This window comes from Gopherus evgoodei, chromosome 12 (assembly GCF_007399415.2).
Source record: "Gopherus evgoodei ecotype Sinaloan lineage chromosome 12, rGopEvg1_v1.p, whole genome shotgun sequence".
NCBI lineage: Eukaryota > Metazoa > Chordata > Testudines > Testudinidae > Gopherus > Gopherus evgoodei.
The window spans coordinates 39,596,235-39,617,654 of NC_044333.1; the positions used below are offsets into that span (position 1 = coordinate 39,596,235).

Sequence of the window (21,420 nt, forward strand, 5' to 3'; positions counted from 1 at the left end):
CCTGGAAGATGAGGAGGCAGAGGAGGAAGAGGAGCATGTAGACGATCTTATAGACCACTAGGCGCCCGGCGAAGCTGACCACAATGAACATCCCGGCACACACGTAGATCCAGTACTTGGCGTAGAGATCCGTCAGCAGCTCGCCCAGGAACTTCAGCACGCTCCGCGGCCGGCCGGGCTCTGCAGGGCACAGCGGGTGAGAGCCGGGGATGTGCCAGGCCTGTGCCAGGGAAGCGGCTCCGGGCGACCCACCATGCACATTTCCCTGGCGGGCGGCAGGCTCCAGCCCGACACGCAGACATCACCCACGGGTGGCACCAGCCAGGGTTCCTGGGATCAGAGGTCACTGGTGCCCGAGAGGCCCTGCTCCATGCCCAGGCAGTGGGGGCCAGCTCCCCAACCCCCCACCCCCTATTGCAAAGCAGCAAGCGTGCCCAGGCTGCTGTGAGCAACACCCACAGGCCCTGTTACTGCGGGCAGGGGGCACATGGCTGCCATGGCTGTCCCTCCACAGTTATATCCAGCCAGACACAGACCAGCCCCTCATTGTCCCAGCACGCAGGTCCAGCGCCACGGCGGCCCTGGCGAGGCACAGACTGCGGCCGCTCCAGTCCAGGGCACGGTGTCTCCCCTGGCCAGTGCGCACTCCCTGCAGCTCCCCCTCCAAAGGCTGCCATGGGCTCCCCGTGGAGGTGGGGGAGGCCGAGGGCCTGGGCAGGATCGGGGGGTGTTTCAGAGTCACCCCGCAGGCCACAGGAGAGGGGATCTCACCTGCGTCGGAGACAGTCACCTCCAGCAGAGGGGCGGGTGGGCGCCGGCACTTCAGCAGCTTCTCCTGCACGAACTGCCGCAGCAGCAGCCAGAAGGTCAGGGTGTAGAGCAGCTGTGGGGAGCAGGGCGAGATCAGCCAGGGCACAGGAACTAGGCAGACGGGCAGTGGGGAGGGGAGCGGGGAGTTACCTTGGCCCCCAGGTCCAAGCAGGGGTATTTGGTCCTGACCAGCCCCAGCTGCTCCAGGCTCATGAAGCCGACGCGGGTGGGCAGCTCGGGCTCCAGGTCCATGCCCCAGACGTACTGCAGGCTGCAGAGCGCCAGGCCGTAGAGCAGGAGGAAGGGGGAGCAGAGCATGGCAAAGTGGTGCCGGCTGCGGACGATCCAGATGAGGCAGGCCCAGAGCAGCAGCACAAACGTCAGCCAGCTGTGGTAGGTTATGCTCCACACCTGGTGGGGAGAGAAGGCTCTGCCCTCAGGCCCTGCACCCAGCTGGTGCACCCCTCCTCATGTTCCATGCCAGCCCAGCCCAGCCCGCACTGGGGTTCAGAGCTCCGGTCTGGAGCCGGCGCACCCCCTACACGCCAGCGCAGCCCGCACCAGGGTGGGGAGCCCCAGTACGGGGCCGGTGCACCCCCTGCCCACGCCAGCGCAGCCCACACCAGAGCGGGGAGCCCCAGTACGGAGCCAGCGCACCCCCTGCCCATGCCAGCGCAGCCCACACCAGAGCGGGGAGCCCCAGTACGGAGCCAGCGCACCCCCTGCCCACGCCAGCGCAGCCCGCACCGGGGTGGGGAGCCCCAGTACGGAGCCGGTGCACCCCCTGCCCACGCCAGCGCAGCCCGCACCGGGGTGGGGAGCCCCAGTACGGAGCCGGTGCACCCCCTGCCCATGCCAGCCTAGCCCCCACTGTGGTTCAGAGCTCCAGTTCGGAGCTGGTGCATCCCCTGCCCAGCCGCTCAGAGCCCTGCCCTAGGCTCACCATCATGGCGATGAGGGCACACACGTAGCTCTGGTTCATGATCACGTGCCCCAGCGCGTGCAGGGGCAGCCTTTGCCTGCGCCGCTCTGGCTTCTTACTCGCTGCACAGAGAATCACAGGGGTGGTTAGAGCAGCCCCAAAGCTGCCCAGAGACCCCCCCAACAATATCAAGGCACCCCACGACTCGTACCCATCACCTCCCAGAGAGGAGCCCAACCCACCGGGCATGAAGGCTTCAGCTCACCCCTCCGCCCCGAAATTCCCCTCCAGCCCCTTCATCCCCACCCCCTCGAGGAAACAGAGTGAGGCTGAAAACTGGCCAAGCACCTTGGGACTGATGTAGATGAGGAGTGGCACCAACAGGTGGGGGGCCATGGGGATCAGACAGCGACGGGCATGGTGCCCGAAGCAAGGGCAGGGGGCCATGGGGATCAGACAGCGACGGGCATGGTGCCCGGAGCCAGGTCGGGGGCCATGGAGATCAGAAGGGACAGGCATGGTGCCCGAAGCAAGGGCAGGGGGCCGTGGGGATCAGACTGAAATGGGCGCGGTGCCCGGAGCCAGGGCAGAGGGATCAGACAGCGATGGACGCAGTGCCCGGGGCCAGGTCAGGGGCTGTGGGAATCAGACAGCAACGGGCGCGGTGCCTGGGGTGAGGTCGGAGGCCATGGGGATCAGAAGGGACAGGCACGGTGCCCAGAGCCAGGGCAGGGGGTGGGAGGCCATGGGGATCAGACAGGGATGGGCGCGGTGCCCGAGGCCAGGTCAGGGGCCGTGGGGATCAGACAGGGATGGGCACGGGTGCCCGGGGCCAGGTCGAAGGCCATGGGGATCAGACAGGGATGGGCATGGTGCGTGGGGCCAGGTCAGGGGCCATGGGGATCAGAAGGGACGGACATGGTGCCTGGAGCCAGGGCAGGGGGTGGGGGACCATGGGGATCAGAAAGGGATGGGCGCGGTGCCCGAGGCCAGGTCGGGGGCTGTGGGGATCAGACAGCAACGGGCGCGGTGCCTGGGGTGAGGTCGGAGGCCATGGGGATCAGAAGGGACAGTCATGGTGCCCAGAGCCAGGGCAGGGGGCTGAGGGGCCGCAAGGATCAGACAGGGATGGGCGCAGTGCCCGAGGCCAGGTCGGAGGCCGTGGGGATCAGACAGGGATGGATATGGTGCGTGGGGCCAGGTCAGGGGCCGTGGGGATCAGAAGGGACGGACATGATGCCTGGAGCCAGGGCAGGGGGTGGGGGACCATGGGGATCAGAGAGGGATGGGCGCGGTGCCCGAGGCCAGGTCAAGGGCTGTGGGGGATCAGACAGGGATGGGCATGGTGCCTGGGGCCAGATCAGGGGCCGTGGGGATCAGACAGCGATGGGCATGGTGCCTAGGGCCAGGGCAGGGGGTGGGGGGCCATGGGGATCAGACAGGGATGGGCGCGGTGCCCGAGGCCAGGTCAAGGGCTGTGGGGATCAGACAGGGATGGGCATGGTGCCTGGGGCCAGGTTGGGGGCCGTGGGGATCAGATGGGACGGACATGGTGCCCGGAGCCAGGGCATGGGGTCGGGGGCCATGGGGATCAGACAGGGATGGGTGCGGTGCCCGAGGCCAGGTCAAGGGCTGTGGGGATCAGACAGGGATGGGCGCGGTGCCCGAGGCCAGGTCAAGGGCTGTGGGGATCAGACAGGGATGGGCCCGGTGCCCGAGGCCAGGTCAAGGGCTGTGGGGATCAGACAGGGATGGGCATGGTGCCTGGGGCCAGGTTGGGGGCCGTGGGGATCAGATGGGATGGACATGGTGCCCGGAGCCAGGGCATGGGGTGGGGGGCCATGGGGATCAGACAGGGATGGGTGCAGTGCCCAAGGCCAGGTCAAGGGCTGTGGGGATCAGACAGGGATGGGCGCGGTGCCCGAGGCCAGGTCAAGGGCTGTGGGGATCAGACAGGGATGGGCGCGGTGCCTGGGGCCAGGTTGGGGGCCGTGGGGATCAGATGGGACGGACATGGTGCCTGGAGCCAGGGCATGGGGTGGGGGGCCATGGGGATCAGACAGGGATGGGTGCGGTGCCCAAGGCCAGGTCAAGGGCTGTGGGGATCAGACAGGGATGGGCGCGGTGCCCGAGGCCAGGTCAAGGGCTGTGGGGATCAGACAGGGATGGGCGCGGTGCCTGAGGCCAGGTCAAGGGCTGTGGGGATCAGACAGGGATGGGCATGGTGCCTGGGGCCAGATTGGGGACCGTGGGGATCAGATGGGACGGACATGGTGCCCGGAGCCAGGGCAGGGGCTGGGGGGCCATGGGGATCAGACAGGGATGGGCGCGGTGCCCGAGGCCAGGTCAAGGGCTGTGGGGATCAGACAGGGATGGGCGCGGTGCCTGGGGCCAGGTCAGGGGCCGTGGGGATCAGAAGGGACGGACATGGTGCCCGGAGCCAGGGCAGGGGGTGGGGGGCCATGGGGATCAGACAGGGATGGGTGCGCTGCCCGAGGCCAGGTCAAGGGCTGTGGGGATCACACCTGGGCAGCGGCACAGGAACAGACCCTCCCATTCTGCACCCCAACACCATGGGTATGCGACTCCTGGAGGCTGCACGTCCCTGCAATGCTGAGCTCTGACCACTAGGAGTCACCCTTGCTTCACACCAACCAAGCTTCCGAGCTCCGCTCTGGTCCTACTCCGCCAGCGCCTGGCTGCTGGGGTCCCTTTAACACGAGCAGGGCTGGGGGCCAGCCCACGCCCACCTCGCTGCCAGGGGCAGAGCAGGGCCCAGGGCCTGTGCCAGCCAAGCCCTGGAAACTCCCCTCAGGAGGCTGCACCGTCCTGGGTGCAAGGAAAGGGGGTTCCTGCGGCAGGGGCTGCAGGCTTGGGGTGGGGACCAACTAAGGGCAGAGGGGGCTGGGGCCAGGCTGGAGCCCTAAGCCCAGGAGAGTCCTATGCACCAGCAGCTGGCACAGCAGGGCAGTCCCCAGGGAGGGGCAGCAGCTGCAGTCACTCAGCTGAGCCGCCCCCCAGCGCGTCTCTCCTGGGCTGGTTACGGCCTCTTACCTGGCCCGATTACGTGCACGGTGCAGTTTTCAGTGTCAGCAGCTGAGGCCTCAGCGTCCGGGGACAGCATCCGCTGCGGGAGGGAGACAGGAGCAGGGTGAGCCCCTGGGCAGGGCAGCCCCTGTCTGGAGAACGTCAGGCCTGGCATACAGGCTGCCAACGCTAGGCAGCATCACAGAGCGTGCAAGGGGCAGTCTGTGTGCTCCCCTCCCCCCACAACCCCTCCTCCTGCCTCCCCCGCCATTATCTGCCCAGGGTGTTCTCTCAATCTCTCTCTCTCTCTCTCACTAAGACACACCCCTCCTGCACCCCAAGCCCCCACCCAGGGTCCCCAAGCCCTTGACTCTTCGTGCTGCCCCCTGCAGCCCTCCCCCGCTTTCCCTCCTGCCCCTGCCATGGGCTCTCCAGCATGAGGCACAAGAGCATCCCCCCTCCATGCCACCCCTCCGGCCCCACGAACCCCCCCGAGCCCCTGGCTGGCTGGTGCTAACGGCCCAGCACCCCCCTCTTCCTGAGGGAAAGCTGGGGAGGGGCTCCCTGTCACCCTTCCGAGCCCTGGGGAGTCTCCAAAGGGCGAGTGCAGTACAGGGGCCCCATTCCCGAAGCCCCAGGGGACAGGGCTCCCCTCCTAACCTCAGTGTCTTCGGCCAGGCGGTCTCCCTCCCTGGGCCAGCTCTCCAGCTCCACCAGCTCATCCTGAGGTTCCAACGTAACCGCTGACGCCTCTGCCTTGTCCTGATGGAAGGGAGGGAGGGGGAGAACTGACCTCAGCTCCCTGCTCCCATGCGCACAGTGGGGTCTCCCCGGAGCCAGGCAGAGAAGGACTGCGCCCTCCTTGCTCCGAGAGGGGAGCCTCTGGAACTGAGCTGCCTGGAGCAGAACTGTCCCATCCCTGCACTGGACGCCTCTGCACATAACGCCCCCAAATCCCACTGGCCACATGCCCCATTTCCCTCTCCAGGGCTCCCCAGCACCCTGGGGAACTCGCTGCAGGGCACAGCCCGGGCCTGGCAGGGACCCCTTGCTGAGGAGGACAATCCGCAGTGGGGCAGCCAGTGCTCTGGGGCTCTGGCCCCACCATGCTACACAGCAGGGCGTGAAGAGTTCCACTTTCAGCCACTAGCTGGATTGCTCTTTGCCCACATCCCCAGGCTGGCACCGGTGCCCTCTGGAGCACCAGCTTCCCAGCTGCCATAGCAGCTCTCGGCGGCACCTTCCCTGGCGCAGGGTGGGGCACAAGGGGACAGAATGGGCGCAGCACTGTGTTGTACAGGGCCCCAGCGCCCCTCACCCGTTCAGAGGAGTCCAACGTCCTCAGCTTCAGCAGAGAGGCCACGGTGAAATACAAGAGCAGCAGGACGCCGGGGTTCACATAGACCGGCCAGGGGTGGCTGGTGTCGAGGAGGAGGGCGTTGGGGTTAGTGCAGTTCAGTGGCAGGATGAAGGCCTTCAGGCCGAATACGCTGGAGGGAGGAAGGAGGTGGTATTACACCCCTGGGCGTGGAAGCAGGGCCAGCTGGGAGCTGGCAGGCCAGGCTGGGTACCGAGGTGCGGGCAGCTGGGTGGGCTCAGGTACACACTGATGCTCATTCACAGGCTCACACCGGCCAGAGCGTGGGGTGCCCCAGTTCTAAACATGCCCCAGAGCCCCTCGTGCTGCCCCGCTTCCTTCCCAGCCTGCCACCTCTCCCAGCCGCTCTCCAAACGGCACTGCCTGAGCCTTTCCCATCCCACCCCCAGTCTCCAGGGCTCCAGCCCCCCTCGCAGATCATCCCTCTGCTTCAGCTCTGTCCTAGAGCTGGACAGAACCTCCCTGCCGGGCCAGCAGCCCAGCAATCCACCCAACAAGGGGGCTCAGGATCGGTTCTCAGCGCAGCCCTCCCACCCCAGCGTCCTCAGCTTTCCACGCGGCCGCCGCGCCTTGAGCAGAGGTTCCTGCTGAGCTGCCCAGCCATCGTTACAGCTGAACCCAGCCGGTGCCTGATGACCGCACAGCCTGCTGCGCTAATCGACTGAGCGTCATAGCCCCACTGAGGCACAGAGCAGGGCCGTGCCGTGCCCACACTACACACAGAGCTGGGACCAGGCCCAAGGACTTGCTGGATCTCGGTCTGATCAGCACACCGACGAGGGGCACATCCGGGGTCCCTTCACCGGCAGCTGGTTCCATCAGCTCCCCCTAGCTACGGGAGAGCTCCTCCTTGGTGACCCACAGGTCCCCTGTTTCCTTCCCCGGTCCCTTGGGGGGCCCTATTCAGAGAAACCTTCTGGTGCCAGAGGCGGGTAGCTAGGCAGAGCGGAGGTAGGAATATCACCAGTGGGAGATGGGTTCTCCCCCAGCCAGGAACGGGGCAGGGCTGCACCCACCAGTGCTGCAGGACGAGGCCACGATGCCCATTGTCACCCGAGTTGGAGGGACAGCCTGCCACAGGCGAGTGATGGGACAGGGGCAGGCTGGCCCGGCCCAGCCGCAGGTGGGTGGGAGAGTGACGGGACGGGGTGTCAGAACTCAGGAGGGAGGCCAGGCCCGGTGCCTTACCGTGCCCAGATGCTGGCGGGGGGGAACAGCCCCTGGATGAACGGCGCCTGGTAGCTGTAGATGCAGAGCAGGTGGCCGGCGGCGAAGACGCCCACCATGACGCACAGCGTGTTGAAGCCCACGTGGCTGACGGGGAAGTGGCAGGCCCACCATGTGCAGATGCCCACGAAGAGCAGGTAATAGACGCTGGAGAAGGCGGATGGCAGAGCGATCCCTGGGGAATGAGCCAACACCGAGGCCGTTACTGGGGCTGCTGAGAGCTGTGCTAGCCAGGTCAGGGCTGGGGCTCACCGCCAGGGCCCTGCTCTGAGACCCCAGGGGGGCCACACACTTCAGCACTGGGGACAGTGGCCTCAGCACAGACCAGGGGCAGTGCAGGCTGTGCTCCCCCAGCCCCCAGCCCATCTGCTGCCAACTGAGAGCCAGAGACTCATCCCATGCCCAGGCCACAGATCCTACAGTGACCCAGCAACTCTGGGCCAGGAGAAATTGGAGAGGACCCTCCCCCTGACACCTACCTGCCAAAGCCAGCAGCAGGATGACCAGACACTTCCCGACCGCCAGCAGGAGCCAGTGCGCCCTCACCCGCAGCGTAGCAGCCAGCAGCCCCTTTTGCTTGACAAAGCCCACCTCCTCTGTGCCGCCTTGCCCAGCCAGCGTCTCCAGATCCTCCTCCTCCTGTAGGGAACGAGAGCCAGGCAGTGTCACCGCATCCCTCGGGCCCTGCAGCAAGAGCGGCCGTAGATATGGATTCCCTTGGTCGGTGCAGTGCCCATTACTGCACATGTGGTAGGAAATCCAGGGATCCAGCCCTGCATGGTGGGGGGTGACAAAGACACACACACACACACACCACACACTCTCCAGCCCCACAAACCAGAACTCCTGAGGCTGGTATGACGAAGCCCCGCAGGAGGCAGACAGAGCCGGGGGCTGAGAGGGGACAGTTCTTCTCTTCAGAGGTCATGGCACACACGTGGCAAAGGCACCACTGACTAGTGGTTAGTGCTGATAGAGTAAATGGAGACAGAGGCTCCAGTTCTAGAGCAGCCCATAGCGCTGGCCCAATGGCTGGGGGAGGTTCTAGGAGTCTGGTTTATATGCCCATGGCTGGGTCCTTTTCCAAGCCCCACACGAGAGGGCTCTGCACCCCACCCCACGGTCATTTGAAGCAAAGAGCAACCAGGGTCCAGCAGCTAGAGCACAGGAGTCAGGGGCTGACCCGGGTGAGTCACGCCCTGGCTCCATGCCTGTCTCCCATCAGGAAACCAGACCTGCTTTGCAGGGACTTTTTCAGACTCAGCCAGCTAGTGTTTTGTGGGTCCCTGGAAGGTGGAGGGGACTGGACGTGGCACAGCAGGAGTTTGCTGTGGCTGCTGGGGAAGAGCGCTGTCTCCTGCTGTCAGAGGCGGCAGGCTCCCCACCAGGGCTCCCGGGGGAGGATGGCTGGAGGCGTTACAGGGAGTCGCAGTGGAACCTGCTGCCCCTCCTGTTCTCAAAACACTTGCCATTTCCACAGCAAGGCGGGCGAGGGAATAATAAATACGGATCTGCCGCCAGAGCAGCCGCACTGGGCCATGTACCAAGTGTGCCAGGAGCCGCATGCCCACCTACCTCTTCCTCCCTTCGCTGCAGAGATTTCAGACAACAGCAGCCCAGCTGTGGCTACATACAAATGCCATGCATGATGGTCTGCCTGGCGAGGGCACCAGGGGGCAGCTCTAGGTACAGAGCTGCCATGCTGGAGCAGGGCATGGCCCAGCCAGCCTGGTCTCCTGCCTCTGACAGTAAGCGCCCAAGAGAATGCTAGAGGTTTAGGGGCAGGGGCTTCTCCAGGCCTTTGGGAAGGGGATCTAGGATCCCATCCTTCCCTGGGCTCTGCTGCTCTCACAGGACACTTTCCAGCCATCCATCGCAGCAGCTTCACACAGCACCCTCACCCCACCGCAGGGGAAACTGAGGCCCAGCACCGGGAAGCAACTCCCCCATGGTGGTAGTGAAACAGTGGCAGAGCTGAGACGAGGACCCAGGAGTCCCGGCTCCCAGCCCTGTGCCCTGCCCACTGAGCGACACTGCCTATCAGACGAGGAGCCCGGGCCGCAATGTCCAGATCCAGGCTTTTCCAAGGTTGGTGGGTCTGGTTCAGCCCGTTGCCAACAGATTCAGACCCAGACTGTTCAAGCTAGACCGATCCAGAATGGAGTGGGGCTGGGGTGTGGGGGGAAGGTGCCTCATCACCCCATGTTCAGCAGAGCGTCCCCCGAGCCATAACCTGAGCCTCCAGGTCAGAGAGTCCCAACCTGGGAGTATTTCTGGATTGAGTCACGGTACACAGGGGTGGGAGGGTGAGGCCGGCTGGGGATCTGCCCCGTCCCATGGGGGTAGCTGGAGACCAGCGCACTGCACCAGAGATTTGGTTGTTGCTAACTCACATGCTCACGTCCTCCAGCCATCCCTGCTCTGGGCAGCTCTGAAACAATGGCACCAGCCCTGCTGGGGTGGGAGCCAGCTGCCTCCGTGCTCCGCACTGCAGCCCTGCACCTGGCCTTGTTTGTCTCATTAGCTGCTTGGAAAGCACATTACAAAGAGCCTGTTTTTCTTGGCGCTGCAGCCTGGGTTCCCAGCACCAAGCAATTGTCCAGGCCGCCTTCCACGCGGATCCGTTCTCCCAGCAAAGGTATTTGCAGCTGACTGGGCTCCAGCTGGTGCCTGGCACCATCCAGGCCTGGGTGCCAGGTTCAGATCCAGTTCAGATTACTTCATGCACACAAACACACCGCAACTAAACAGCACAAGGGCTGGCTGGAACCCTCTCCTGCAGCCCTCCCAGCCCCTCACCTCTGCACTCACCGCTGGCCCCCGCTCTGGGGGATCTGCAGTGAGAGGGGGCCCGGGCCCTTGGCCGGGGAGCACTGCAATCCTAATGGAGGGCATGGGCAGCTGCGGAGAACTGGGCAGCTCCCTCCTGCACAGCGGGATGTGTCGATAGGGTCCCTGCTGTGCACTCAGGGCAGCCAGGCCTTTGCAGGAGTGGGATTTGGAGGTGGAACCCCACTGAATTATGGGGGTGAGGCTCTCGCCAGGTATTTCCATTTCTGCCAGCAGAGCTATGCCAAGGCAGAGCTTGGCTCTGCTCTGACACCGTCCATCAGCACCAGGGCGTCTCGGCCGCCAGGCTGCCAGGCCCAGGGTTGATCGCTCACAAGCGCCAGTCACAAAACAGGCCCCGGGACACATGGAGCTAAAATTCACAGCAGTGGTAGAAAGCGAGGGCCCTTGGGGCACCCTGCCCAGAGAGCAGGCGGGGGTACTGCGGGCTGCAACCACACACAGCCCAATCAAAGGCACAAAGGAACCATGTTCTGGGGTCACCTTGGGTGAGTCCCCTCCTTTGCTGTCTGAGCCTGGGCCCTCTAAAGTGCTGCTGCCAGAAGGTGGGCAGGGAATGGTCCCCATGTCTCCTGCAGTCTCCAGCGCCCAGCTAAGTGCCCTGTGCCTGGCCTCAGCCCAGGTCAGCTTGCCAAGAGCTCTGGCCAGAGTACCCTCCCCCCCCGCCATCTTCCTCCCACAGCTGCCAGCCTCCATCAGCTCTGCAGGGCCAGCTCTGCCAGGCATCCCTTGGCTGGCCCAGGCAGCCCCATCCACGAGGCCAAGCTGGGACAAACAGCTAGTGTAGTGAACAAAGAGACCAGAAGCCCCAGCTTCCCGTGGGACGTGGACGCTTCCCACCTGCCTCCCCATAGGGGGCTGGGGCAGCTGAGACTTAACTCCCCAGGCTCAGCAGCTTTCAGTGTCTGCAGCCCCTGGCTCGCTCTGGTCTGACCCGAGTTCTCTGCAGAGCACCCAAGAGATGGCGTTTCCTGGCAGCAGCAGCTGATGCAACCCAGGGGCCGGCGCAGCTGTGCCAGCCACCTCACTGGGAGATGTTCTCACAGGCCAGTGCCGATGGGAAACAAAAGGCCTGGCCGGCCCTGAGTCAGACTGGGCTCTGTCTCCTGTTGGCCAGGGGCACAGAGGATGGGGAGAAGCCCCCTAGTTTCTCCACTGGAAGCTTAGCCAGAAGCAAGAAGAACGGCCTATCCCCGAGCAGCTGGCTTTGGACAGGCCCATGCCAGAGCTGTCTGAGTACTGGGGAAAGCGGCCGGGTCGTAGCAGCTGAGGAATCTCACGCTGCTTTACAATGCTTCCGGCATGAAGCCTCGTGCCACACCTGGAAGGAGGGTACCAGGGGCACTGCCCCCATCTCAGAGATATGGCACCGCACAGCGAGTCAGGACACAGCCAGAACCCAAACCTGGATTCTCTGCTTTAACCACTAGGCCCTGCTCCCACCCAGCCAGCACTAGACACAATAATCCACTCGCCCCCACCATAGGCCGGGCCACACAGGGTGCTGGTGACTGGGTCCCCATCATGGGATGCAAGGTCAGCTCTCGGCCAATGAGTCTATTCAGCCCAGGCACCAAGCAGAGACAGGGGAGCTCTGAGCTGGAACGAGTTTGCTGGGTCTCTGCCTAGCCCGTCTAGACCCGTCCCAAAGCCAGTTGGGTAGGACTGGCAGCCTGCAGCCATGAAAGAGCTGGACTAGACCCAAGGCAGAGCTCTGTGGGATGAGCCAGCCCCCCGAACCACCCCTGGGTGCAGCAATCAGCCCCACTCTGGCCAGCAGGTGCGTGAGAACACCCCGACACACACTCCTATCATGATGGGGGTGGTGCCGTGTCTGATGCTGGCGCCACAGAGCTCTGAGGCGGGCAGGGCAGGGCATTGGGCTGGGAGGAGCTGAAGAGTCAACGTTCCCAGAGGGCCAGGGCCCATGCCCCCGATGCTAGCCCAGGTGCGGTGGGCCTGAGGCTGGCCAAAGCCCACGTTCCCCACGGCTCTGCCTCCAGTTCCGCCTCTGCTTTCTGTCCCCCCCCCCCCTACACACACACTCCAGCCCCCAACAGCTTGTTGTGGCAGCAGGGGAACATCACTGAACACGGCACCCAGCAGCTCCCACTACCACGAAGGTCCCCAAACAAGCCGAACCCCCAGTGCAGCCAGACAAGCATCTCCAAACTGCAGAGGGAAATTTCCTTCCTGCTCAGCCTCCCGCCAGCGTGGCCCTCACTGCCCTTGCCTGCCCCCCAGCCAGGTGAGCCCAGGTACCAGCTGAGGTCCTGGAGGGACAGAACATGGGGGGATCTGGGGATCCAGAAGAGGCAGGAGCCCCTGCTTCCCAGGACCGCGACTGGGGCCGCTTAGCCGAGCACGCTAAGTTAAGGAATGTGAATCTCGAGGAATGTTCACAGGGACAGGGGCGTGCCAATCCCAAATGCAGCACAGGCACCAATTCAGACAATTCCTGGGACTGCCCAGACAGCTCCTGGAACTGCAGGCACCGCTAATGAGGAAAACACTGTCCATCTTGGCAGAATGAGCTCTCCCAACCCGAGGCCCCTATCTCTGAGGAACCAGGGCAAGTCAGCTGGAGAAGAGGGGGACTGGGAGATGGTCGCTGACTGGTAATCACCAGAGGCCTTTCCCATCCCATGGCCACTTGCTGCCCTGATTGCCTCAGTCCTGTGTCCCCGTCACAAAACAAACACCATACTGGGTGCCACTTTGCTGTTGGGCTCAGTGGAGAAGCAGGGCCCCGGAGACTGTTCTCTCCACTGGGGGGTAGCTCTTCCAGGGCAGGGGAAATGCAGTGCAACTACCTGCACTGCCAGTTCCAGCCTGCAGGCTCTGGAGCTGCCGGTCCAGCTCCTTGCACCAGCGTTACGCAGAAGAGAAGAGAATTCTCTATGCCACATACAATTCACCCGTGGAACTCACTGCCGCAGGGTATTGGTGAGGTGAACAACAAGAGTTCCAGATGTCTGTGGACTGCAGCATCAGAAGTACTAGTTGCTAGGATATAGTTACTCAGGCAACTGATCCTCAGGCTTCAGGCCACAAGCTGATCCCCAGCTGAGGCAGTAATGCATCCCCTCCCAAGGTGCAGACTTAGCCAGGTGCATTGTGGGCTTTTCCTACCTTCCTCTGAAGCACCCAGCACTGGGCCTTCCTGGAGCTATATGGAACAATGCTCAGTTCCACAGCTGCAATTCCTAGGCTCCCCCTTCAGGCTTCTAGAACCCCAGCTCCTCAAACACAGCGGAGACCTCCTGGCCTCATCAGCTGGTGTGCCAGCGTCCTGCCCTCCCAGGCACCTCTGGCTGCGCTGGTCGGGGAGGGACCTGCCTGGCTGGTTTGTTCAGTGGGGAGGATTCGTTCTACTGGTCACAATTCAGCGAGGGTCTGAAGGGATGGGACAGGAGGGGCTTTCTGTGCTGAGCAGTGTATCCCTGGCTGGGAGTGGAGAGCGCTGCAGGACAGCACAGCAGGGAGAAGGCTGCATGTACCAGCCCCCTACCCCCAGACACCCCCGGCTGTGAGCCCCAGAGCTTGGGCTGCCTCAGCTCCCTCACCCAACCACGAACCCGCAGCTGAGGCCGTTAGGCCAAGAGGGCTCCCCGGCTCACAGCACAGAGGGGCCAGGCCCGTTTCACGGGGTGTAGTAAGAGGAGGCCCTAAGATGTAAACTTTGGTATCAGAGGCCTAGTATGAGGCCTGAAGCCTGAACTAAAGTAATGGTCAAGACTTTGCTAACATAAAGCAAAGTGAAGCTGCGAGCCAGAGGCAGGCCCTGCTCACAGAAGCTGGCAAGGAAAGGGCTGGTGCTGCAAGAAGATCCGTACCTAAAAGGTACTGAACACTAGAGATCAGAACATTCACATACTTGCACATTCCACACAGATAACAAGGAACAGGCTGAGCCATCCCAATGACAGGGCCAAAAGGGTAATATGATGGATAGAGTTGTTTTGTTCCAACAACATGTACAAGGTGAGAGGTGGCACCTTACTGCGTAGAGGGGTTGCACCTTGCTGCGTAGAGGGGTTGCACCTCAATACGTCAGGAGTGATGTGTAACTTGTTTGTACTTGTGTATAAGAATGCATCCCTGGGGCGGTGTCTTTGTCCAGTGAGGAGGCAGTGGAAAGTCCTGCCACTGACTGAGCTGAGTCCATTGACCGGGGGCACATATTCGGAGTATGCCCTGCACTAGAGTAAAAATCTAGGGGGAACTATCATTGTGCTTTGTTTGACAATAAACCTGGCCGATGTGCCTTCGTACCTTACTGGACTCTGTGGTCACTGGGGGTTTTCTTGAGATCTATTGTGTCAGATACCTGCGCAAAGCTGGGACAGCACACAGAGGGAACACACGCACGCAGCCGAGTGATACCAACATTGAAGAGAGCAGAGCACCACACCGGTAGGCATCTAACAAGGGGGAAGTCACGGTCCTGGCCCCACAGGCCCAGGCTTGCACACCTCATTTACACGCGTGCTCGCTGATCAGGTGACTGGGTGTGCAAACGCAGCCAGTCAGCCCTGGGGTTGCAGGTACGGCAACTGCCCAGGCAGGTCAGCTGCGGCTCAACTGGACAAAAGTCTGGTCCTCGGTCTACATCCCGACCCCCACCACACCCCGTTCCCTGATGCCTTTGTGCCCCAAGCAAGCCCCTGAGAACCAGGGGAAAGGCAGGTGGGGGACAGAGCAAACTGCTTTGGCTTCCCCTGATGTGGACACCTGCATGATCACCTTTGGCAGCCTCCCAGGGACCAGCTGAGCACTTCCCAGGAGGACAGCTGGGGCAGACCCAGCTGTGCCCAGCCCCGAGGGCAGCTCTCCAGGGACACTGATCCAGTGACCACGCCAAGGGGCTGCAGCAGTGGCCAGACGGGGAGGCCACAGGAGACTCCAAGCAGCCTTCCAGGAGCAGCAAGCAGCGACACTCAGCCATCAGCCCATCTGGCCCCAGCTGCAGCCTGGCCTCTGGTGAGCCCCACATAATATCGGCTCTGTTACTCGGGCTGTTTGCTAGGGTCCCCATGGTAACTGAGGAGCAAACACGTCCCTCCTCCGCTGGGTGACTCACCTTGGGGTTTGCAAGGTGCCAGGCACAGGGGGCGGGGGCGGGGGCAGGGGCAGATGAGCAGGAGCTCCCTCCAGGTGGGTATGGCAGGAATGCTGCCTGTGTCTCCCCCCGCGCCAGGTAGCACCAGCCCCACACACCCGGCTTCCAAACCTTCTGGGCAGCTCTGCCAATCCACCAGCTGGTGATGCAGCTCCCTACCCCTGGCCCAGCGTGTGGGGTCCTGGGCAGGACTAGTTCTCTTCTGGCTGCAAAGGTGGAAGCACACAACCATGCTGGACTCCAAGCTGCACTGGAGCAGGGCATTCTTCCCTCGTCTCGGGGCACCAGAGGTGTCCCACTGCCAGCAAGGCCAGGCCTGGTGATCTCACTCGTGTGACATTTTCTTGGTGATTTTCCCAACAAACAGCCCTGAGTTCGAGGATGGGGCGGTTCCAATGGGGAGTCTGGTGGGTCAGATGTTTGGGGTTTGGCCTCCAAAGAGTCCAACGTCCATACCGTTCCCAAATCAGTGAGGAGTAGAGAAGCCCTGGAGCCCCTGCCATGGACGTCCTGCCTGCTCCATGCCTAGACCCTCACCCCGGCTCCATGCTTAGATCCCTCGACGGGATAAAAAGCTTCATGCGTCCACATCCTTCCAAAGCCCCTGGGGTGGGAGCTGGCAACTTGCACTGGAGTGAAGACACCAAGGTGTTATGGCCGTCAGAGAGCCCTGCCCTCCTGAAGCAGAAACCGAGGGCTCTAGCCCCGCATGCTGGTCAGACTCGTGTTGTGGTAATTCCACTCTGCTGCCCGGAAAGCCCCACACGTGCTCAGCTGGACACAGCACTCCCTGCACGTCCTGTCCTAAGCTGCTGCACGACGTCTCCGTTCCAGCTCGGAAGCGGCTGCATTTCACCAGTGGGAGAAGGGGTCTCTCTCTCACTGGGGCTGTGCAAAGATCTGTGAAGTGCTTGGAGATCTTCCGCAAGCTGTGCTACCAGAGGGCTACGTATCTGTGTTCATAGCTGCAGCAGCCACATCTCGGGCTGTGTATCAGCTGACAGGCTGGACAGAACTCTGCAGGGTCTGGATCTTGGGAGGACATGCAGAAGCAGGAGGCCAAGGCGTCCGTGTGGTTTTGGAGTAGAACCGAACCCAGTCTGCACTGGCAGCGCTGAGACTCCGGTTATCTGGATCGACTCCCTGAAAGCTCCTCTGTGGAGCAGAGGAAGTGTGGGGTGAGCACTGGAGGAAGCCGCTTGGCTGGCTCTCCTCACTGAGGAGATGGCATTTCGCTCAAGGCTGGCGGATTATCGACATTGCAGTCGTGCAGGTGCTTGGATCTGCCTGGGGGTGGACGTGGGCAGTTTGGGCCGTGTGAACGCAGCACTGCGCCAGGCGTGCTGGGCTGGCTCCATCGGCAAGGTTTCCGAGATGCCGGGAATCTGGAGCTGGCGACGGCCTGGCCGTGCAGCTCCTGGCTGGGTGCTAACTCAGGGATTGAGGGCTGGCGGCAGGACCGGGCAGGGAGGGCTGGCCTTCCTCTCTAAGAGCAAGATGGGTTGGATCACATCAGCACTGCAGGAGGCTACGACCCCTCACGTCGCATGATCTCTCCCCAGCGGCCTCCCAGGCTTGACAGGGACTCACTCCTGCAGCTGGTGGCAGTGGGCCCTGCTGTTACATGGGAGCTGCCTGACAGGCCAACAAAGGCTCCAGCCAGGGCGACTGCAGGGAAGCACCTGTCTGGGATGGGACCGACTGGCCTCATCCTTTCATTCGCCCCCACAAGGGGCCAGATTCTCTGCCATCACACCAGGGCATCCTGCGTCCGTGGCAGAAGCAGCCGGCTGTTATCGATCCATGAGCCAGGCTCCCGGGACACAGGTCAGGGAGTACCAGGATGGGTGGGGGGCCTGGCCTTGTGCCCCACACTCTCTGTGGAGTTCTCCCCCACCTGCCTTGTGGCCCCTTCTACCTAGGGCCATGCTGAGGGGGCTTGGATGAGTCAGGCGTGGAGCAGCTTGTGGACGGCTCTGCCAGGATCAGCCTGGGGTGCTGGTCTCCTCCTTCAGGAAAGTCTTTGTGGTGCCCGAGAAGGGCAAGTCAAGTGGGGCTGGCCCCTCCCTTGGGCTCTTGATGTGGTTTGCCACAAAAGTCTGCCAGTGAATCGACCGAGAGGAGCCTGCCCGTTCCAATGCAGAGATGGGCCCTTGGGCGATTTGCAGGCAGGACAAAAGACAGCGGCACTGAGCTGGGAGTGCAGGTGATGGGAGGAATCGAGCCCCAGCCATGTCTAGGGGCTTCCTCCCCCTGCCGTCGCAGGGTGTCAGTTGTGGGGGAAGGGCCCAGCTGACCCCACTCAGTCAGGCCAAGGGAATCAGAACCCTCTGCCCTTTTAGAGCCATCCGTCTGCCTGAGGCACTTTACAAACCAATGAGGAAACTGAGGCACAGGGCAGGTAGGGCCTGGCTCAAGGCAGCAGTACAGCAATGCCAGAGCTGGGAATGGAAGAGCTCCTCAGTTTCTAGTTCTCTGCTTTAACCCCAGCTCATTTCCCATTCCCAGAAATGTGTCCCGGGGCGGGAGGGGTGGGGCGATTCCCTCCCAAATCCACTGGGAACAAGGGGTGACTGAGCCTCCTCTTCTAGAGAGGGAAACTGAGGCACAGGAACGGCCCACAACTTGCCCTAGGTCAGATGACAGAGGCAGCAGTGGAGCTAGAAATAGAATCCTGCTCTCTGGCCCCACAGCCCCAGACCCCATTCACTGGACTGGGCTGCCTGCCTGCCTCCTGGCGACCCAGCAGGCTGGCCGTGTTCTTCGCTAGGCCTTTTATTAGCACACAGCCAGACCATGGCATCCAACAGCACCAGCTGTTAGTGACCCTGCCCAAGCCACTGGGGGGACACCGAGGGGAAGGGGTCAATGGGTCAGTCCGCAGCGGAGATCCAGGGCAGCCTGGGCTGAGTACATGACGTGTCCCCCGTTAGGAGACTGCACCTTGCCCCGTCCCAGGGATGGGTCCCACCCAGGCCCCAGAGCTGAAGAGCCCTTCATTCGGAGAGGGTTTGCAAGCCCGGCCGCGCAGCGAGTATCTGGCGCAGGCGGGAACAGGCTAATCTCTCGCTGACAGGTCTAGGGGCTGGGGCAGAGATAGGCCCAGAGGCTGAAGGATCTGCACCATAATTAGCTGCGAGGGAGTGAATGATTCCCCCAGGAGGCAGCGCTGCCAGACTGCGTCCCCAGGGGCACAGGTTCGCTGGTCCTGGCTAATCCCATTAGCACATCTGTTCCACAAGTGGTCTCTGGGGAGTCCTTGGCCAGGCCAAGCTTCCCAGGCTCCCAACTGGCTCCAGAGGCAGCAATCTGCAAAACTGAATAACGCCCAGGAGGCAGCTCAGCTCGGCCAGCTCCTGTGCCGAGCGGTGGGCTGGCTGCAGAGAGGCTGGAGACAGACCTAGCCCTTTGAACTCCTCCTCGGGGCACTTTCCCAGGGGCTCAGTGTCCGTCAATGGGATTCACCCCGTACGAGAGGGATTTTAAAGGGCCAGGACGGTACAATAAATAGATAATTTTCCAGCTCTCCAACACATTCCATCCCAAGGGCTCTCCGGGCTCTACGGTGCACATGCCAGGCCCACTGAGCTCATGTACGCAGCCACGGCAGAAGCAAGCCTCACGTATGCACAAGGGTCACTTTCCCCGACACTAAACAGGGAAGTTGCCCCATCGCTGGGGGGTGTGAAAAATCCACCCCCCACAGCAGCGTCGTCAAGCCGACCTAACCCCTGGCGTAGACCGCGCTAGGTCGATGGAAGAAATCTTCCATCCACCTGGCTACCGCCTCTCGGGGAGGGAGGCCCCCGCAGCTGCAGCTGTGCCATTTCAGCGTTTCAAATGTAGCCAAGCCCTAGTGCCAGGCAGCCACCGCTGGAGGTGGCCGGTGCCTCTGTTTAACAGGGCAGAACTGCTCTGCACAGGAAGGACAATCCCGTATCCAAGTGACTCCAGCCTGTTAGCATGGCTGGGGCTCTGGAGAGTGCAGGGCTGTGGCTGGCAAGGAAAGGAAACACACACCAGCTGGGGACCCAATGCGCATTATCCTGGGGCAGGTCTGGCCGGGCCGTGCAGGGAGCCCACCCCCCTCCGCACAGATCGACGCAGCAGACACAAGTCAAGGCCATGGCTGGAGCTCAGGAGATCCCAGTGACCGTTGAATGGTTCTGTTGAAGTCCAGACTCTAATAGGGGTGGGGGGTGTCATTCCCGAGTCCATGCCCTGCACAGGACGGCTCCCCGAAGCCAGGGGGGTTTCCACAGACTCTAGGACTGGAAGGGACCTTGAGAGGTCATCGAGTCCAGTCCCCTGCCCTCATGGCAGGACCAAATACTGTCTAGACCATCCCTAAAAGACATTTATCTAACCTACTCTTAAATATCTCCAGAGATGGAGATTCCACAACTTCCCTAGGCAATCTATTCCAGTGTTTAACTACCCTGACAGTTAGGAACTTTTTCCTAATGTCCAACCTAAATCTCCCTTGCTGCAGTTTAAGCCCATTGCTTCTTGTTCTATCATTGGAGGCTAAGGTGAACAAGTTTTTTCCCTCCTCCTGACGACACCCTTTTAGATACCTGAAAACTGCTATCGTGTCATATCATATAAAGCTGCGCACAAGCGACCAGGGAGCTTAGCGAACAGGAGCTGCTAACAGGGAGTTTTGCAAGGGAGTTCTCCAGGTGAAGGAGGAGCACATACAGCATCTGTGGGGTAAGTGACTGTCTGCAGTGTTTGTGTTTGGGGGTTACTTGCTGTGTGCTGAGCTTGTGTTTGTCAGTCTGTTTGGTTGGTTTGTTTGAAGGACCATGTGCTGTAGCTGGCAGTTGGAGGTGGAGCTACTAGGAAGGTTTGAAAGCTAGAAGCCTCTGGTAATTGGCTGAGCCTTAACCAGTGGGCGGGGCATTCACTCAGGCCAGGGCTTTATAAAGCTGCACACAAGCGACCAGGGAGCTTAGCGAACCGGAGCTGCTAACAGGGAGTTTTGCAAGGGGGTAGGAAGGGAGGGGGGGTCCCTTGTCGGTCTCATCTGTGACCCATTGGTCCCCTAAACCTATAAACCAAGCCACATCCAAAACCTTTCTGTTTACAGCAGAGCAGAGCTGACAGGGAGCTGTAGACGGGAATTTGAGAGTTTGACAGAGGGAGGCTTACAATGGTGAGGAGGACCCGCAACACCTGTGCCAGCACTGCTTCTGTCTCCTCCACCTGCGCCTGTAGCCAGACAGAGCACCAAAGCATGGATGCTTTTACCCAGATTCTGGTGTGGGCTTGCAAAGACTGTAACTTGCAATTTCCACTTACTGATATCCAGGCTGGGGGTGGCATCCAATGTGAAAGGTGCCTACTGGTGGAATCTCTCAGGCAGCAGGTGGGAGAGCTACAGGAGGAGGTGGCCAGGCTGAGGAACATCTATGTCCATGAGCAATTCCTGGACAGTATCCATGTGGAGACAGCTGACGGTGCTGTCCCAGTTGACAGGACTACCGACACTCCAGTGAAGGAGATGCCTCAGGGTGTATCTGACACACCAGTGGAGGAGGAGGCTCAGGGTGGACACAGCCAGCTGGTTACTTCTAGCAGCAGGCAGTGCTCCACCGCTGCTGTGAACCCTCCTGTTGTGGTAAAAGATAACCATTATGCTCTTCTTGATACAGGAGAGAAGAAATCACCCCCAACAGTTAAGGGGGTGAAGCCTCGTACCCCTAAGGCTGGGAGGTCTGCTGCCACCACTGATAAGAAACGTAGGGTAGTGGTGGTTGGAGACTCTCTGCTGAGGGGGACGGAGACACCCATCTGTCGCCCTGACCGTTCATCCCGGGAGGTATGCTGCCTGCCAGGGGCCCGTATCGGAGATGTTACAGAGGCTTTGTCGAGGATTATCCGGCCTTCTGACTACTATCCCATGCTACTCATCCATGTGGGCACAAATGATACTGCGAGGTGTGACACTGAGCAGATCAAGAGTGACTACAGGGCTCTGGGAGTACGGGTTAAGGAGTTTGGAGCGCAGGTGGTATTCTCTTCGATTCTTCCTGTTGAAGGTAGGGGTCCGGGCAGAAACAGATGCATCGTGGAGGTGAA

The 21,420-nt window shown here is 61.8% G+C and overlaps 1 protein-coding gene across 5 annotated transcripts in view; it reads right to left on the minus strand.

The window, feature by feature from the left end:
• The window catches only part of PIEZO1 (piezo type mechanosensitive ion channel component 1), a 106,620-nt gene that overhangs the window by 27,403 nt on the left and 57,797 nt on the right, over positions 1 to 21,420 (minus strand). For 4 of the 5 annotated variants that reach the window (XM_030581616.1, XM_030581619.1, XM_030581618.1 and 1 more), the window contains exons 6-14: positions 7,844 to 8,048; positions 7,326 to 7,539; positions 6,078 to 6,249; positions 5,420 to 5,521; positions 4,787 to 4,859; positions 1,754 to 1,854; positions 961 to 1,221; positions 772 to 883; positions 2 to 180 (exon numbers count right to left, since the gene is read on the minus strand). In XM_030581616.1, coding sequence (XP_030437476.1) covers positions 2 to 180; positions 772 to 883; positions 961 to 1,221; positions 1,754 to 1,854; positions 4,787 to 4,859; positions 5,420 to 5,521; positions 6,078 to 6,249; positions 7,326 to 7,539; positions 7,844 to 8,048 — 1,419 coding nt within the window. The remainder of the gene's footprint in view (position 1; positions 181 to 771; positions 884 to 960; positions 1,222 to 1,753; positions 1,855 to 4,786; positions 4,860 to 5,419; positions 5,522 to 6,077; positions 6,250 to 7,325; positions 7,540 to 7,843; positions 8,049 to 21,420) is intronic. The other variant, XM_030581617.1, reaches the window with a different exon arrangement.